General features: G+C 40.6%; 1 protein-coding gene across 1 annotated transcript in view; it reads left to right on the top strand.

The window, feature by feature from the left end:
- The window catches only part of ccdc88b (coiled-coil domain containing 88B), a 148,280-nt gene that overhangs the window by 112,242 nt on the left and 15,425 nt on the right, over positions 1-20,613 (top strand). The window contains exons 23-25 of the mRNA XM_057850799.1: positions 1,159-1,304; positions 15,184-15,291; positions 18,342-18,487. Coding sequence (XP_057706782.1) covers positions 1,159-1,304; positions 15,184-15,291; positions 18,342-18,487 — 400 coding nt within the window. The remainder of the gene's footprint in view (positions 1-1,158; positions 1,305-15,183; positions 15,292-18,341; positions 18,488-20,613) is intronic.

The following is a 20,613-nucleotide window of genomic DNA, read 5'->3' as shown; positions in this document are numbered from 1 at the left end:
TTTATTTAAAGGAATTTTATAGTGTTTACTTTGTAATCACTGTATTCGTATTTGACATAATACAAAACAAGATGTTTACTCACTTCCTTGTAAGTCCAATGGTCCCACAGTAAATATCCACGGTGAATGGGAACCTTTTGAAACTCCAAAAAGGCGCATACGCCTCTCCCGCATACAGAATGATTTTTCTGCAGCCGTTTGGCTGGCGTGATGCAAAAAATAAAAGTATTAATCCGCAAAATCAGCTGAATCCTTCGTCCTCATACACAACAGTACACTGTAGCGTGAAGAGGACGTCTTCTACCGTACACGTCACAGCGCCCTCCTCCTCAATGCGAGACCGAAGCCGGAAGTCACTCATTTTCCTGGCGCGGGATTCAAAAAACTAAATAAATATAGCGATCGCTTCCACACACATCCAAGCGGTCCATATCATTCAGGAGCATAAAATACCGCGTGTATTATGAAATAAACATGCTTTTTCGTGTCACAAGCACTTTAAGAAGTGGGGCGTGAGCCTGTTAGTGCTCAGACCATACGCTGTATTCTACATCAAATTGGTGTGCATGGCTGTCACCCCAGGAGGAAGCCTCTTCTGAAGACGGTACACAAGAAAGCCTGCAAACAGTTTGCTAAAGACATGTCAACTAAGCACATGGATTACTGGAACCATGTCCTATGGTCTGATGAGACAAAGATTCATTTGTTTGGTTCCGATGGTCTCAATCGTGTGTGGCGGCGACCTGGTAAGGAGTACAAAGATAAGTGTGTCCCCACCTCTTCAATGTCAGCAGCAATGCTGACAGCACTCTTGTAATGAGTCACATGACATTTTGGAGGGAAAATGACAAGCAGTACTCAATTTGGACATTTAGGGATGTACGTAGTGCACATGCGGTGTACTCACTTTTGTTGCCAGGGGTTTAGATATTAATGGCTATATTTTAAGCTATTTTGAGGGGAAAATAAATGAACTCTATTATATAAGCTGCACACAGATGACTTTTCATTGTGTCAAAGTGTCATTTTGTCAGTGTTGTCCCATAAAAAGACATACTTAAATATCTGTTTAAATGCGAGGGGTGTAGTCACTTTTGTGATACACTGTATTTTTTAAGACTCAGTGTTTTATTCTTCCTGGTGTGTGTATGTGTGCAGCTACTGACCCAGCTGAAGGGGAACACAGAGGAAGAGAACCGACATTTAGCCGAGCAGAACAGCAGTCTGCTGAAGGAGAACCGGGCCTTACTGGAGCAGAGCCTGGAGCGCCGTGACCAGCACTATTCGCAGCAGAAAGAATATCAGTTAGTGCACTCATAGCATGAGCACATACACACACGTACACCGGCCTGACAAGAGAGGATCAAGTGGATTGAAGAGTAAATCAGGTCTTGTTACTTGGGCTGCAGGGCTTCTTAACAGGATTGACAGAATTAAACCTACAAGCAGGAGCAAATACTAGTACATAACGTGTGAGGGGCGATGGATGTGTAGTGGTTTTGTGTGTGCGTTTCCATATGTGGCACAGACTACACATGAGGGGTTCTGAATGCGTAAGGAAACAGTTTCACAGTCCAACAGCCCTCAGCAGTGGTTCTTTTAAATGTTAAATAGACTGCTTACAGATTATCCAGAACTAATAGTGATCATGCAGAGCTGCTTCACCCTTTAAGACTAATGAGTCACATTGCTCCCAAATTACATTATAGCCCTCCCAATTTTTTACAGCCGTGGTTATTTCTATTTAAACTGTGCTTCTTTGCAAAGCCTGATTTTTCGATTATATCCTAATTTTTTACGCTAATAATACATGAGTACAAGTACTGAACTGGACTGAAAAGAGGTTGAGCAATACTTGGGTCATTCCAGAATTCGGACTTGATCATTCTTTTAAAATTGTTATGGTTTTTTTTGCTACATATTCTTTAATAATCGACAATTCTGTATGTCAAAGACTTGATTAGCTCATGTTACAGATGATTTAATTGATATTACAATATTTGGCATTGTCACAGTTAGGGATGATGTACGCAACTAGTCGTTTAATCGTTTAACCGCCTACTCATAATAGCGTACCGCACGTCACCTTTGCTCATTATTATTCTTGACGTTAGCAACTGTTCCTAGGGGGTCAAACTTGCGTTTGTCCCTCATGCTAGATGCATGTAAATAGTGTACAAATGAGATGTTTACTGAGCTAAACCTACCAATTCTGTCCGAAAATGATGTCCCTGGTGCCAAATTCACTGGTAAAGATGTGGAAGAACATATTAATGTTCGGTTAAAGAGATGGCTTGAGTGTCGAGGGCTGAAAAAGATGGGAAAAAGAGCCAACCTGATCCAGAGAAAGCTTTTTTACTGACACCTTTTTCTTGTGTGCATTGCCTTACGCCACTGGCAATGACATTCTCTTGTTTCAACAAGCTATCCTTTACCACCATGTGCCCTGTCTTTCTTATATAATATATCCCCTGGTTGTCTTATGTCTCTGACCGTTCTTGGGGGTAATTTATATCGCTAGTTTTGTGTAGCGATCGCAAATTCTACTCAGTGACAGCCAACGAACACTTTTAATTTTTTCATGAATAACAAATGTTAATTCTATTAATTTATTTACACTTCCTCCTTACTAAAGTTGTTTCTTTACAACAGAAAAGGTAACAACAGAGGGAGTCAGATACCATTTTAATTTTTTTCAGGTCACTCATTGTCAGAAGCAGTATGGCATAACACAACGCTAAAACATTAGTGTATAATATCAATATGGCTTACCTCTTCGGGGCAGGCTGTGGCAGACAATGGATCAGCATCGTCATCTGTAGGACCATGGCCCCCAACAAAATGTTTACACATATGAAGGTGAATGGTGTCACCTTTCTGGCGTTAAACTGGTCTTTTGGACATCCGCACAAGTTGATCCATTGTTCACATTTTTTCCTCTGAGTTTTTGGCTTTGGGAAACGTGTGAAGAAAAACATCCGTCATATGTCGTAATGTCTAGAGGCGTTGTTACAGGTTCTCTAGCAGCAGTGTTTGGTCGGCATATTCTTCTTTGAAGGATCACTTCCAGAAAAAAAGCAGTACTAGCACGGGTTGTATGCCAGCGCACTTCTATGTTGACTCCCTTCCGGTTTATGATGGTGACGTCACACAGCCTTGCGGTCTAAAAATAGCATTTGTGTCGTACGCTATTAAGCATTTCGTATTTTACTACTCGGTTAGATGCAGTGTCATGTATCTTATGCCCCTTTCAGACATACACTGAACTCTGAACACTGAACACTGGCTAAGTCATGGGATTTAAACAGGTAGCCCTGATGTCTGAAAGCAATTTCCCGGGTCAACTGACACGGAGATGACACAGACATTAACTGGATCGCGGTATAGTATAATGTCTTTGACTTCACCAGGATGCGGCATGCATGAAAGCAGCCGGTTAATTCCCTGGTCACAGCGCGAAGGCTGATGACGTAAAAATCATAGAATGCTGATCATCTTTTCCTTTCTTTGCAGTAAGACGAAAAGCGCTACGCAAACATCGCAATTATCAACATGACAAACTGAAAAGATAGCTTCTTTTTTTAATTGTCTTGTTCAGCTGCTTGACACGGAGAATGGGAATCTAAGTGTCCAACTGGTCTAAACAGTTTTAATGTATCACATGGGAATATGACATACTCCCATTGTGATCATTCAACGTACCTTGTTTATTAGGAGAAAGCAGCGAACTGGAAGGGGTTATAGGGGGACAGAAAAAGAGAGAGGAGAGACAGACAGAAGAAGCACAAATACCAACAAGAAATACATTGAACACAATAACCATGAATATGTTGGTGATATCGCTAGCTAGTTGTATTTCCGGTTGACACCATGTGGGGGGGGGGGGCCTGATGACCAAGGAAAAGAGGAGAGGGAGAGTAAAAAAGATAAGGGGTGAAGTGTACACAAATCAGCCATGTGAGGTGTCAAACCCAGTATTTGTGTGAATCCCTTCTGAGTGTGGATATGTTGGCATCCTATTCTATGCTGCCTGATCGCTAATTCTGACACCGAGATTTGCCTACTTTAGTGTGTCTAATCGCACCTAGTCACGCGTGAATCCCATTAGACATGTGATAGTCACGCAGACGAGTGGAAATGCCACGCGGGACCCGACACAGGGCCACGGTCCTTTCCCATCCAATCGGGGGGGGCGAGCAAGCGCAGCCCATCCTTCCTCCTGCAGCGCCAGTAAGGGGGCCACCCTCATCCCAGCTGGGATCCAGGGTAGTCCCCCAGACCATCCGCACTCCAATCAACCGGCCTTCAGGGATGGGATGAGGTGACACGCCACCACCCACCACGGCCAACCCCGCCCATCCACGAGCCACCGCCGCAACCTCCCAACCGACAATGCGCACCGCGGGACCCCCACGGCCCACTAAGCCCAGGGCAGGACAGGACCGTAAAGATAGCAAAACTAAACTCTTTTCTTGCTTATAGACTAGTTAACTAGTGGCCAATACAATCTCTGACTAGTCGGAAGATAAATTAGTAGAAATTCCCATCTCTAATCACGAGAACAGTGTTGTAGCCTGGTAAAGCAGGCTGACTTTTGCTACTATATACAAGATCATTCAAGCAAGTCTGTCTGGTGTTGAGTTGGGCTGGATTTCAAAATCAATGCTAAAGATGGAACTAACAAGTAGACTCCATCTGAAAAGACAATCACAGAAGCATGAATGTGATATAAAGGCAATGCAACTCACGCTGTCGGTTGTTGTCAATTTGTAGTTCACAAACGATCATGGCATGCAGTAGAACTGGAGGAGACCACCGGTGAATAAGAATTGCTGTTTTTTCTTGGGCAGAAATTTAAGTACATGATGTATTGTTGAGAATGGTACTTGTTTTTTTAAGCACGAATAAAAGCTAAAAGTCTGTTCAAGAGATTTATAAAAGCAGGTCTAACTTTGACTCAGTCTCTGGCCAATTCGAAGCAGACCATATGGGCAAAGTTTGTTTTAGTGTTCTCTTGTGCTTCCAATGAGACCTTACATTAACATGCAATAGCAGGGCGCTGAAAAAAGTGCCACCTAGTCTCCTGCAGTAGCCTCTTCAGTGGATATACGTGAAAAAAAGATGAGCATGCAAAACTCCTAGGGGTGTAAAAAAGATTCGTCGTTGCTCCCCTTCATGATGCATCACAAAATCCCGCCTCGCATGTTGTGATTTGTCCGTCTAGATTGGAGTGGAGTAGAAATCAAATTGCAACCACAGAAGACCAGACTGACTTGCCATAAATCTTGTACATAGTGAAAGTCAGGCTTTCTTGCCTGGCTAATAGGGCTGCAGCTAACATGGTTACGAATCTCTATTGTTCCTAGATTTTTCTCAGTACTGTAGCTACACAGCTGTTTAGCTACCTGTTACAGATGTTCAAGGGGACAAACTAACTAATCTAAATAAGTCAAGATGTTTTTTTAATAATGGTCTTCCTCTGCTCATATACATAACCGGGTTGCATGAGGCAGAGTGAGAGATTCTATCAAGGCTAACAATAAAATTACAAAATGAAAAAAATAGATTCAACGACAAATACCATGCATTAAAGCCATAATTTGTGTGTTTTGTAACTCGAAAGAGTGCAATAATACAATTGATAAATGAAGGTACTGGTGCAAAACCTTTTGACAAAGTTTTTGTTTTGGACTTGGACAACTGTGTGGATGACGTGGATAACAACCTCATGCAGCTGTTATTATAAAAACAATTTAATAGCAATTATCCACAGTATTTCATTCAATATTCAACAACACAGAAAACAAATTAAATCTCTCCAAAACAACAATGAGAGACAAAGACGATTATGTTCCAAAAAACCTAATTGCATGATGATTTGTTTTCTTGCGAAAAAGACAGCACCCTTTTAAAGTATTGCTATTATTTGTGATAAAATTGAAAAAAAAAAAAAAAAAGGGGTTAAACATTAAAACACAAGTTGTATAGAGGATTACCTACCTTTTTCAATGAGATAGCATTGTGTTTTTTAGTCCACCAAAAGTATTGGAACACTTAAACTAGACGGGAGTATGACTTGCTTCATGCATCCCATGCTGCATGAGCAACAGATCTCGCAATCTGTTTGGGTACATCTTTCTTCAAATTGGCAGAGAAAGTGTTTTGTTTGCTGTGCCCTCAAGTGTTATATCAAAGTAGATTAGTGTGCCACTCCCAGAAGAAGCCATGCAAATCAGATTCATTCAGATTTAGAAATGTTTATCCCCGCGGGCAATTAACGGTGGCGAGAACATCAGTTCAAAGCATAAATATGTATAGAAACAGAATAAGAACGACTAGAGGTCAGACTTAGAAGAGTTAAAACGAGATTTCATATTGATGCCTTGAATGTCAGGAAGAAAATGTTTGAGGTGTTCCTGCAGGATCAGGGCAGTTGTGCTGCGAACCTGCTGCTCATAAATACTTGTCAGGAAGTGAGTGGGAAGTCCAATGATCCTGGAACATACTTCGACTGCGCCGCGTAGGTGGTTAGTCTCCTGCAGGTTGATGGAACTGAACCAGCAGACCATTGAGAACAACACGACAAGCTCGATATAAGCGTGAAAGAATGTCAGTGGGATTTTGTGGCTGACAGAGAAGGAGTTCAGCTGCCTTGGCGCACACATCCTGTGCTGGTACTTCCTTAGGATCACCTCTGTATTGGAGGAGAGCCTCAGGTGATTATTGAAAACGGTTTATAGAATTTTGTAATCTGTCAGTCGCAACCACTGATCTGTGGACAGTAGTGGAGATGCAGCCTGCCCTCTGTGTCTTTTTGAGAAGGTGTAATTGACCATCTCCTTGGCCTTGGCCTATGTTCAGTTCTCACCAGGAGGTTTCATACTACTGCTACGAAGACAGGAGCTTGTCAACGCAGTTTAGGCAGTTTGTTGTCATTGCAGAAAACGAGCTTCCAAGTTTTTTTGCTTTTGAGCCTTTATGTTCTGGATCATTTGTCAGGAAACGGGCAGGCAGGTGGTGTGTGGACCCAAATGCAGGGAAAGGGAGGGGAGGCAGGACGGTGCAAAAATGATTTAATTAAGGCAAGCAAAAAAACAAAGTATCAACAAATAATGTGGAGAACCCAAAAATGCAGCAAACAAAACTCAGGTCACTAACAAAAGGCTGGGTATCAAAAACTTACTGAGGCAAACACGAGCGCTTGGAGAAAACTGACGAGAACAGGTTCGGACGTGTACATGGACATTGACAATGACGCAACAAGGAGTGAAAAGAAACTGGGAGCTTATATACACACACACAGACAAGGGATAACGACACAACGAGGAACAGGTGAGCACAGGAGGATTCAGGTTGGAGGATACACTAGGAGGATGCACCACAGGTGAAATCAATGGGCAACCACAGGGACTAGTCACACCAGGAGAAAACCAACACAAAACTTAACATCATTAACAGAAGATCTAAATAATCTAAATAAACACTAATTTTTTGTACATTAGTTGTTTCAAATTTCTCTCAACATTTGAGGGTTATAGCGTCTCATCTCTTGCTACTAGAGGCAACATGTCCAGTGAATGAGGGTGTGTTGGCCAGTGTTGTTAATAACGGCGTTACAATATAACGGCGTTATTTTTTTCAGTAGTGGGTAATCTAATTAATTACTTTTCTCATCTTGGCAACGCCGTTACCATTACTGAGGACGGAAAGGCATGCGTTACTATGCGTTACTATATTGGTCGAAAAGTCTGAGGGAGACGGACTCACCGAGACGACAGAGCAGAGCAGGAGCGGGGAGGAGGCAAGAAAGTTGTGACGCCGAGCAAACGCGATGCTAGGTAGCTCCAATAATACATGTTGTAGCCGATAGCCGGACAAACTACGCCCGCATGTTATGGTAGATATGGTAGACATGGTAGATATCCCATGTGCTGTATATAGATATAACTAGATGCAAAATGACAGCCGCCATCTTAAAGCAGTAGGCTTTTTAGGACGGCTCTGTTGTAGAGAACCTTCCTCGCGAACCTAAGTAACTTTTTATCTAAAATACTTCTAAATTGGCAAAATCTTGACTTGAATCTATCTTTAAATGATGAAACAGTTTTAAAACTTTCATATGTCGAAAGTAGAGAGAAGGGACCTAATGCAATAATGGGAGCAATTTTAACAACTTTTAACAGTTGATTCAGGGTAAAGGGTAAATTAGGGTAAAGAATTGGGCTCGGGCCAATTGTACCAAAAACCTCCACAAAAAACTTCACATAGTGTGGCCAATGTTTTTTTTTTTTTTTTTTTTTTTTTTTGAGGGGAAAAAAAAAAAAAAAAAAGTAATTATCACCAATTACTTTGCCAAGTAACTGATTACTCTTACATTCAGGTAATTGAGTTAGTAACGCAATTACTTTTTGGGAGAAGTAATTTGTAACTATAATTAATTACTTTTTTCAGTAAGATTAACAACACTGTAAGCTACCCCTCTACTTCGCGGATTTCGATTATCGCGGATGTCCCATTAACCGTGGAAAACGAGGGATCACTGTATTTTATATTTTTGTCTTTACTCTGTATGGTAAAATAATACATTAAATATAATCTTTTCATTTTAAAATTTTAAATTAAAAAATATGTCTTCTGATTTGCTTCAACTTCAAATTTTATCAATTTTATTTGGAAGAAAACCGCTCAGCTAACGCTCATAACCAGTGTTGTTAATAACGGCGTTAAAATATAACGGCGTTACTAACGGCGTTATTTTTTTCAGTAGTGGGTAGTCTAATTAATTACTTTTCTCAACTTGGCAACGCAGTTACCGTTACTGAGGACGGAAAGGCATGCGTTACTATGCGTTACTATATTGGTCGAAAAGTCTGAGGGAGACGGACTCACCGAGACGACAGAGCAGAGCTGGAGTAGGGAGGAGGCAAGAAAGTTGTGACGCCGAGCAAACGCGATGCTAGGTAGCGCCAATAATACATGTTGTAGCCGATAGCCGATAGCCTGTTATGGTAGATATGGTAGACATGGTAGATATCACATGTACTGTACATAGATATAACTAGATGCAAAATGACAGACATGGCACTAAATGAGTTAGTAGACAGCCGCCATCTTAAAGCAGTAGACTTTTTAGGACGGCTCTGTTGTAGAGAACCTTCCTAGCGAACCTAAGTAACTTTTTATCTAAAATACTTCTAAATCGGCAAAATCTTGACTTGAATCTATCTTTAAATGATGAAACAGTTTTAAAACTTTAATATGTCGAAAGTAGAGAGAAGGGAACTAATGCAATAATGGGAGAAATTTTAACAACTTTTAACAGTTGATTCAGGGTAAAGGGTAAATTAGGGTAAAGAATTGGGCTCGGGCCAATTGTACCAAAAACCTTCACAAAAAACTTCACATAGTGTGGCCAATGTTTTTTTTTTTTTTTTTTTTTTGAGGAAAAAAAAAAAAGTAATTATCACCAATTACTTTGCCAAGTAACTAATTACTCTTACATTCAGGTAACTGAGTTACTAACACAATTACTTTTTGGGAGAAGTAATTTGTAACTATAATTAATTACTTTTTTTCAGTAAGATTAACAACACTGGTGTTGGCGCAAGGCAGCTAGTAGTACTTTTGAACAGCTAACTAATGTGATAACCTCAGCCAATGCATCGCTGATTATGGTTTTTACTTGTCTTGGACAAAAATAAATTGAGAGACCACAGAGTGAAACAATGAAAACAAAACCATTCCAGTCTGTCAGCGCACGTTAGACTATACCTCCGCATCTTCACTTAACCCGCGTTATAAAGATCTTTGCTTGGATGTTGGACGAAAAAAGCATACTGTACTTAACAGTGAGAGAGAGACAGTGCTGCAGCTTATGTTTGTATGTTATGGACGACTGCCACTGCCACCTGGACAATAACCTACTTCTTCACCTTCAAACATTTCAGATTTAGATTTCAACCCCGTCATTGCCTATCCATCATCCAGCATCTGTGGGACCATTTCAGCTGTGTCTATAGCAGACCCAACGCCTTGGATAAGGAAACGTAACAGTAATATTCAGTATGTAGCTATATAAATAAATTTATTTATTTATTTTTTATTTTATTTTCCCTTCAGGCATGACAAATCCAAACATACAGCATTTATATGTGTTAACAATTAATTCAACCCGAAAAGAAAAGGGCTAACGGGAGAAGTCGAAGCTTATCGAAACCCGTCCCCAGTATACCATATAGGACGCAGAAAATATCGAATATCAATATTTGACATTAAGATTTCGTAGTGATTGCAAGTTTTTTTTTTTTTTTTTATAATAACCATCCTCTCTGGTTGTTTATTTTCCCAATAGTCCATTGCCTATCGTGGCAATGTGCTTGTTATGATGATTAGATCCAGTAGATTAGTTCATAATTCAGTACTTAGTTTATTCCGTTGATTTGATCCAGAAGATAGGGAGTAGCTGAAGACCGATGGTAGGCCGTGTCGGCCACCCTCCTTTTGTCGACTTAATCCTCGTCGCAGTTGTCGTTCCTCGCTGACTCCCGACGAACATTCATCTCAAGGTTGGGCAGCTTCGTAGTAGGTTGTATCGCCATTCCGGTTGTGGACTCATGGCCTGGGGGACTGGCGTCGCTAGGTCCTTCAGTAGGGACCGTCCCAGCGATCACTGTCCCACCTGGCACAATCAGGAGTAGCAGCCAGCAGCGCATCAAAAGGAAACATCCTCGATATCGTTACACTTTGAGTGTGGTCAGACACAGCGGCCGCCATCTACCCCAGCTATCCTCCACAATATCCAGACTTTAAGGTGTTTTCCGGGAAGGCGCGTTGTCCAGGTTCTGACCGCATTGTAAAGCTCTTGGGCAGGACAGTGGCCAATCGACCAGTTCCATGTCGTTACAGAATTTGAAGTCACTTGTCTGTGCATTTACAGCCAACAGATGATATGTCCTTGTAAGTTCTGTTTACATTGGCTTTGAGTCACCTTTGTTTTAATTTATTTATTTTATTTATTTATTTCCCTCTTTTATTTTTGCCTTCCATTGTTTTGGGTACACTGGGTTTTGCCTCAGGTTTGAGTTGCCACCCAGACATTATTTAACATTTGTACAGTTCTTATTATGTCCAAGAGTTAGCTTGAGTCAGCAACATAATTATTTAATAAGGTTTGTTTATACTGTACCTCCTCTTAAAAACAGCCAATGACCCTGAGCTGGTCACTGCAGAATCTAGTTTGTTCCAAAGCTTTATACCAGAGTAAGGAACCGAAAATACAGGCATTTTGGCATTTCCTTCTCCCCGGTCTTCCTCCAAACTCTGGCACGTTGATTTCCAAATGACATGCAAAATTTGCTTTCATCTGAAAAAAGTACTTTGGACCACTGAGCAACAGTCCAGTGCTGCTTCTCTGTAGCCCAGGTCAGGTCGCTGTTTCAGGTTCAAAAGTGGCTTGACCTGGGGAATGCGGCACCTGTAGCCTGTGCACGGTGGCTCTGGATGTTTGTACTCCAGACTCAGTCCACTGTTTTTTCAGGTCCCCCAAGGTCTGGAATCGGCCCTTCTCCACAATCTTTCACAGTGTGCAATCACCTCTTCTGGTTGTGCAGCGTTTCCTCCCACACGGTTTCCTTCCCACAGACTTCCCACTGAGGTGCCTTGATACAGCACTCTGGGAACAGCCTATTCGCTCAGAAATGTCTTTCTGCGTTTTAGCCTCTTGCTTGAGGGTGTCAGTGATTGCCTTCTGGACAGCAGTCAGGTCGGCAGTCTTGCCCATGATTGCGGTTTTGAGTAATGAACCAGGCTGAGAGTTTTTAAAATCCTGAGGAATCTTTAGCAGGGGTTTTGAGTTATTTCGTTGTATCAGATGATTAGGTTAGTAGCTTTTTTAAAGTACCTTTTCATGATATGCTAATTTTTTTGACATAGGGATTTTTGGTTTTACTTGACTTTTTTGCCAAAATCATCAATATTAAAACAACAAAAGGCTTGAAGTACTTCAGCTGTGTGTAATGAATCTAAAATATATTAAAGTCTAATGTTTATCAGTACATTACAGAAAATAATGAACTTTATCAAAATATGCTAATTTTTTTAAAGGACCAAATATAATTTCTTCCTGAGAGGTGACACCTAGTCTGTGTTGTCTACAGTTTCTATTTTTTCCTAACAGCCAAAGTTGATAATAACTACTAACTAGTGTTGCACCAATACCATTTTTTGGGCCCCGATACCGATACCTGGCTGTGCAGTATCGGCCGATACCGATACCATACCAATACCACCCGTTTATTATATGTAGTATTTTTTTTTTCCAAAAAGCTACACACTTGGATGTGAAATCATTGCTATCATGGCTTTGTCAGGCTGCTGCTTACCTTTGCGGAATAGAAAGTGGCGAATAGAAAGTGAATAGTCTACTAAACCCGAGTAGACAATAGTTATATAAACCTTTTGCGCTCAAAGGCCAAAATAGAGCTACATTTGTGAAATTAAAACATGGATAATACTAGCCCCACAGTAAGAAAGTAAAATGAATTCATAATAATAAACTCTGAATGAAAGGCCAAACAGTGCAACTTTCATGAAATTATTGTCACATTCTGCTGCTGGTTAGATTGTGTTTTGTGGCAGAGCTGGTAGTGGGTGCGTTCCAGACGTCGCGCCTGAATCCAATGCAGGCTTATCAACACGGCATTTAAGCACGGGTGATCTCAAAGAAGGCTCCCGAGATATTTGCCTTTAGTCCCGCTACATTTGCTTGGTACGCATTGGGTTTTTTCTGTTTGTGTGCTGCTCTCGTTTGTAACCGCTACCTTCTGCAGATATTTTAGTGCTTTTATTTTGGCTTTTTGGGTCGCTGCCTATCGTCTTAGTTAACCTTCGAGTTTGTGGTATTGAGCCCCGTCGACCTGCTGTCACGGACCCCTTTTGTAATTTCTACTATTCCGCGATCGCGTGTTGTTTTTTGTTTGCAATTATCAATACCTTGTACGCATCCCCCACTTGTTGACTGCTTCAAGCTCCAACTTTGTTTCCGCATTTGCGGACGCTAACAATTATAAGTAATAATAACTGACCACAACATTCTGTCTCTCTATCAGCTTCCTTCTTTCGTCGCGTGAACGGCTTTGGGCAGGAGGTGGGAGTCCCTTATTTCTATTTCTGAAAGGTGGCAACCCTACTTTGCAAACAAGTCCCACATTTCTGCTGGATTTCTTTCAGTAAAAGACAACAAAAGTAAATAACTGACCACAGATTGTTTGTCCTGTCCAGCGCCCTTCCTCAGGATAGCAGTCCTGCTGGAGCAGCCTCAAACTCTATGTGTTCGTTCACGTTTCGTCTTCTACCGTTTTATCAGGTTCGAGGTATTGAAACTGGCCGATTTAACTCCACATCTCGAAACTTTCAGGCCGCAAATCTTGCATGCAGCCGTTGATTGTAATCGACGGGATTTCTATGCTGAAATATTTCCCGACCGCTGCCATTTCTCCTTGTTTGTTTTTCCTCCATAAGAAAAAGAGGCCCCGGCATTGGTCAAGAATGGCAATTGGCCCGCTCTCATTGGAGCAGGCCAATAGCGATAGCTGCTTGGTGTTCACGTGTCATCACACATGTCACAGAGACAGGAAAAAAGGCTGCGGTCAAATGCTATAATACTGGACCGGTGAATGGTATCGGCGTCGTCTTTGTTGGTACTCGTCGATACCGATACCGCCATTTCGGCTCCCCCTGCCTTATACTAGTATGCATCTTTAATAATAACCAAAGGTTCCCATTGGATTCCATAGAAAATGCATGTGGGTCATTTTTTAAAAATTACAATTTCTTCAAATGTATAAGAGGTATATTAAAAATGTGAATAGAATTATATCAAAAACATGTTTTTTGAGGAATACCTGGAACATGGAACGATAACATTTTTTTATTACAAAGATATTTCAACAAAACAAACTCACGGGGTCATTTTTGAGCCACTTATGCATCTTTATAGTCTGAAAAATACAATGTATATTATTCATATCCCAACATTGGCCCCAATATTTTTCATTTTATAGATGTTTTAATCTATGTTTTAATCAGCTTCGAACATCTTTCTCACTATCGCGTAAGCAGCTCATGCATACATAGGTTCGGAAGTTTTAGCACTCCAATGAAAAATTATGAAATAGAGAAGGAATTTAATTCAGTTGAAAAACTCAACAGAATATTTAGATATTACATACTATGCAGATATTACCATGTTCAATTTTCTGAGCATAGAAGGGAGCGTATAAACTATTTTTAAAGGATATTTTGAGGAGTCGAGTGTGTGTAGTGTACACAAGAAAATAGTATACCCAAGAAATTATAGCATTCGTGTATTTTATTCAACAACAAAACACAAGTCATGTGCCAGTTTTTAAACACAAGTAATGGTTTGAGTTAAACAATTGGTACTTGCTTACTGAACTAAACATTGTTGTTGTTTTTTTTTTGTTTTTGTTTTTTGTTACAAATATTGCTGTCTTCTCAGATGTGTATTAGATGCAGGCGTTAAAAAAAATCTGAAGCTAAAAGACCAAATTTCCAGTATATTGAGTGTTTTGGGGGCAAAATTTCACTGCTCCAGAAACTGTGTTTTCATAAAATGATTTTTGCTTCCCTCGATAAAATAGAAATAAGTAGCAGACCAGCAAAGTGTACTTCATCCTGTGGGAAAAATAAGAGTCTATAAATGTGAACTCCCACTTACGTTCCAAACGGCTGACATTTCTCACAATAGAGCTGCACCGCTAGCGCAAGAATAAACGGGCCTGGATACTAAACTTTACGTTCCATTTTCCGGCGCTGAACCCCGCTGACCTCTCCTAACGTGGCCGAGCTTCTCCGCCCACGGTCGAGCGTCGGCAACTAACAGTCAGCCGGGAGTGTCAGCGACTTTTTGCTTCACTATTTTTTATCCTGGGCCGTTTATCATCCAAGGCAGGTCTGCAGTTGCAGGCTATTTTTCAGCACTGTTCTGCTTTGTGCGTGCCTGAAACCTTGATCAGCAGCACTAAGCCAACTTTTATTGTGTTCTCCCGTCTTGCAACAGCACAGCAAAAGTCATTTGATCGACGTTATTGACGGGATATTGCCACGGATGATATGACAATAAATGCATGTAATGTTGCAGTGATGTTTTGTGTACTCCTACAGAGAGAAGCTCAGTGAGCTTCGCCGGGAGAAGCAGAAGCTGGTGGAGAAGATTATGGACCAATACAGAGTTCTGGAGCCCAATGTGCAACCTTCGCCTTGGAAGGCCAAGTACAGTTTATTAATGCATTTGAACACTATACTGTGTCTAGCTTAGGTAACACTGAGGCAATTGGCTTAACAGAGGAAAAAAATCAACATTTAAAAAATTGTAATAGTATCCACATTAAAGTACCAGCAGTTTGTGTTTATCAATTGTCTGTAAGTATTAAACATAGCCGTACAAAAGATTAAACAAAGCTAAAAATTTAAATTAGTAACACTTTAAAAATGCCTGATGAAAAAAACAATGGGTTTGGGCAAAGAATTTTACTTTTGACCTCATGACATTTTATTATCATTCATTAAATTAATAAACATGTGCTTCATTAGTGTATTTACCTTAGCATCTGCTAGTTTGAAAAGGGTTCTACAGTTTAACATCAACAATTTATTGCTTTTTTCAGTGACTTATGTTATCGACAGAAAACCACAGCAAATAGAAAATGAAAGCAGAACCATTCATATAAAAAGCCCAGGGTATACATTTTATTTCAATGGTTCTACTTTTATTTTGTTCTTGTATTATTTTTATTGCCTGGCCCTGAATAGCAATACACTTTACTGAAAGGTATTCTGTAAAAGAACATTCCAGGCATTATGGGAAATGTTGTTTGGTTAGCATCGCAGTCTGTGGTTAGCAGTTTGTCGGCTAACATGAGTCAGGATCCAACATGGAGAAATGTTGAGACTTAAGCCCCTTTCACACACGCCGAAATACTGTGGGAATCGCGGGATTTAAGCGGGATGCCCTTGTATGTGAACACAATTTCCCGGGTCGACTGACACGGAGATTTTGCGGACATTTTACGGTTCGCCTCCCCATGAAAGTCCCGGGATGAGGCTTATGCAAAAGCAAGCGTTAAATTCCCGTGTCACAGCACGATGGCTGGTGACGTAAATATTATGGCGGGGGCCGATCGTTACTTCCGCTTTCTTCGCAGTAAGACGAAAAGCAGTAAACAAACATCGCAATTGTCAACATAGCAATCTGGAAATAGCTAAATCAAACTGAAAACATGACAAAATTAAATTGCTACTAGATTGTAGAGTCGAGGAAGAGAGTCCATCCGCCATCTTTGGAAATGTGTGGTTTATTTTGTTGCCGATCACAACTAAAGAAACAAGGTTGTACCTCAAAGCACAAAACAATGGAAAGATATGTTCAAGGGTTTATTAAATACAAACAAAAACATGCGATCGCCGAAAAGGGGGAATAACACAATGGGTCTGTGAGAGTAGGTCGACGGGGATCAATAATACTAACCTCGGCAGTAGGCAAATAGCCAATAGAACAACAAAAAAAAATACACTCAAATACCAGCACAAAGTAAGGGATGTCAAAACAAGGGTGGCAGAGGTGTCGAATGGCGCCCAGCAAGTTAATATCTCGGCACCCATCTCTTGGATCACCTGTGCGTAAATAGAGTCTGGACGAGCTTGAATTGACTTCAAGTTATGATGTCGGGAATGCTCCCAGTGGAAAAAAACACGATTCGACCAACACTGTGACAGCCGATGCCGAGCAATAATGACGTAATGTCCGGGTTATAAAATTGTGCCAGCAGCCCACCCCGTACAGAGAGCACCATTGGTCAACACAGGACAAGTGTGTGAAAGTGTCCAACCTGCTTTATTCTCGGGACATGTGTGAAAGCAATGAGACGAGTAAATCCCGCGTCACCTTACATGGGAATTTCAGGGGATATGTGTGTGTGTGAAAAGCGCTTTAATGTCTTCTAATACACAGAGATTGATGTTATGCAAGCGGGGCAGTGCCCGCCTCTTTGTGGCCCATAAATATCATTGCATATGATTGACTTTCCGATATATGAATTTAAAACAAAGACTTAGCCGGTATAATGTTGTCTATAAAGGTATATAGCAATAAAACAAACCAAAAAATGGATGAAAACAACAAGAATCCTACAAAGTATTTTAATAAAGATTCAAGATTATTTTTCGAACATAGCATGTGACTAGCACCTTAGAGACGGTCCTTTGCTTTGCTTAGCCAAAACTACACTTGAGGACGTAAGATGGATATTCAGAATTTCTTTAAACCTTAACTTTCAAAAGCTTCAATAACAAGTGAGCTTGGAGCGAGGATTGAACACGAACAGCGTCAAGATGTATATACATACAGTATATATCTTGTAATTTTATTTCTGACACTGCATTTCAGGGTCATCAATATGTTTTGTCCCCCCCTCCCACAGAATTCAAACTCCATCTATGTCTAAGATATAAAAAAATATGCTGGTCAAAATTTCCTGCAAAAGCTTTTAACTGGCTCAAACAAATCATTATGAGCCGAGTGTTGCAAGCCGGCGCTCCATGATGGTTTACTTCCGTATTTTAGCTTGTTACCCCGCCCAGACCGTTTTGTCCAATGACTGAACAATGTTTGCACATGGGTAGGTTTGTTGTCAAATTCTGGATCGCTTCCTAAAGTTGCAATGTGAAAAGGAACCGTGCCAAAAAAGTCTGGACCAAATGTATTTTCGTGCGGACCAAAGAATGTGAACTATGGACTTTACTGGTGTGAATACGCCCTGAGAAAATTGGTTTGTGGAATACTTGAGTTGGCCTGGACTCTCTCTCAGGAAGCCTCTAGAAACGTTGCGTTTGAAACCCCTGCTGTAGACTGAATCTATAGGTCCCACTTCGGGAATGATGTATGACTAGTTTTTACAATAAACGTAGCGCATTTCAACAAATGGATTGCCTGTCGAGAAGAAGGTTTTTATTTTCTTTCAAACACGCGATTCTTTTGTTGTGAGTTACAGAATGTACTTTACACTCTGACAAGGTTGTCACCTTCCAAATTTCAAATGCAGATAAATGCAGATGTAAATGGATATTAACTGTGTGTGGGGAGCGCTCCACCCCACCCCATGGACACCAGTGTCTGTATAGTGTTAAATCTATATAAAACCATAGCTTCAAAAAACAGCTACGGAGCAGTGTATATATGAATTATTTTACTTATACTATAAACACAACTTCACGCTGTCCGCTGCATTGTATGAAGGCCATCACTCTGCACTCTGTCCTCCAAGGAAATCTAACTGGATTGCCGACCGGATGAAGAAGCTCATCAAACCTCGCGGAGGAGCGCGAGAGGGACGCGGCCCCGTCACGGCCGCTGGCAGCGTGGAGAACCTGGCCGACAGAACCCAATTCACATCGGACACACCACAACGCGGTGAGGGCCCCTTTTTTTCTAACCGCAGCACGCTGTCTGCTTTTTGTGAGGATATTGGAAATTGCTGGCCTCTATCAAGCAAGGCCGCAGGCATGCATAGACATCACCTCATGACTAGCAAGTGAGCTGGGCACCCAAAGCGTTCCTTTCTCCTTAAATCTTTCTTTTGCGATGTTGCCTTTTCGTTGCTAAAGCAGAAAGGGAAGCATCTGAAGCACTTCATTCTTGTATAAATGCACTCTGACTGTGCAATGCATTTGCAAAGATTTTCAAAGAAAATCTGCTGGCAATGTTTTAAGTGTACTGTATTATCCTCACTGTTCTGCTGGAAATGACTACTTCAAACCTGATTTTCTCTGCTCAGTGTCTTTGCGTCTTCCTCAGCTGAGCTCTTTAATGCTTGCCTGGTCATTCGTTCTCATTCTTTTTGTCTGCAGTAATAAAGGACTACTTCATATCCAAAGATTTCTCCATTCATAGAATGTAAATAATATGACACAAGTAAAGGGAACTACAGTCCTATATAAATAAATTAACACACCGCATTATGCATAGTAATACCTACAATATCATTATGAATCCAGTCCGGCAATCACACTTACTCACATTAACTGAGTTACTGAGAGCTGAACATGGTCTGCATGAAAGACCAACAAAACCTCATTTGGTTATGCATAATCCACTTACCACACAGTTATTGTAAAAATAGCAATAACATAATGATGGTAAGAAATTATAGGACACGATAAAAGGATGGAGGTTTGCAACATGGCTTATTTGGTCTGTTAGGTTTCATTATGCCTAACTCGGAGGTCTGCAACCTTCAGTTCCAGCCCGATCACAGACATATGGATCTTTCATCCACCTTATGGGGATGAAACGAAGTTTGTTATTTTGCTTTTCTAATATCATTTTAAATGTAAACGTTAGAGCTCCTTTGACATTAAAATATCTTTTCCCCCCTTTTGGTCACACAAACGATCTGTCACAAGCATCAATGTGCAATACTTGGTGCTGAGTTTGAGTTATTTAACCCCTGGAAAGCTAACATGAGTAAATTCGAGAAAAGTCTTGGTCACGTGTAGGGTTGGGCATTGTTTGAAAGTGAATTATTCCGGTTCCGATTCCACGTTTCGATTCCAGTTCCGAACAATTCTCGATTCCGATTCTTTTAAGTGGCAAGGTAAAAAAAAATGCAGGGTAAAAAAAAATGCATAGTTTATATTAAAGTCTTAACTTCTCGATGTTTTTTTTTTTTTTGATTAAATGAACTTCTCACAGGGCTAATTTTAATTTGTATATAAATACCAGTCTCTGAATTTGAGCAATTTTTTCCCCACTTGTCGGTCAGAGCATCGAAACGAGGAATCAAAATTTAAAATTTTGAACGATTCCGGGAGCATCGGACTATTAGAACCGGTTCCCATCGATGCTCGATGCCCAACCCTAGTCACGTGTGAAATAATTTTGGGCACTCTGGGTTAAATACAAAAGGAGGAATACATATGGTTGCTTAAATAAATTCTGAATGGTGACACATTAGTGACAAATTAGTCTCTATGTGTTGACTAAATTGTTATTATATTTTTTAGGATACAGACTTCAAATATTGTTGGAAGAATGATTAAAACAAATACAGTGAAGAAAATAAGTATTCAAACTATTTCTAAGTTCTCCCACTTAGAAATCATGGAGGCATCTGAAATTTTCATTGTAGGTGCATGTTCACTGTGACAGGAATAATCTAAAAAGAAAAATCCAGAAATCACAATGCATGATTTTTAAAAACAATTTATTTGTGTGATACAGCTGCAAATAAGTATTTCAACACCTGTCTATTAGCTCGAATTCTGACCCTAAAAGACCTGTTAGTCCGCATATTAAAAGTCCACCTCCACTCCATTTATTATCCTGAATCAGATGTTTGAGGTCAATAGCTGCATAAAGACACCTGTCCACCCAATACAATCAGTAAGACTCAAACATGCAACAAGACCAAAGAGCTGTCCAAAGACACCAGAGACAGAATTGTACACCTCCACAAGGCTGGAAAGGGCTATGGCGCAATTACCAAGCAGCTTGGTGATTGTTGGAGCAATCATTAGAAAATGGAATAAGCTAAACTT

The sequence above is a fragment of the Corythoichthys intestinalis genome, chromosome 11 (genome assembly GCF_030265065.1).
Source record: "Corythoichthys intestinalis isolate RoL2023-P3 chromosome 11, ASM3026506v1, whole genome shotgun sequence".
Taxonomy (NCBI): Eukaryota; Metazoa; Chordata; class Actinopteri; order Syngnathiformes; family Syngnathidae; genus Corythoichthys; species Corythoichthys intestinalis.
The sequence above is the reverse complement of the archived record's forward strand: the minus strand, read 5'-3'. Positions and strand labels throughout refer to the sequence as shown.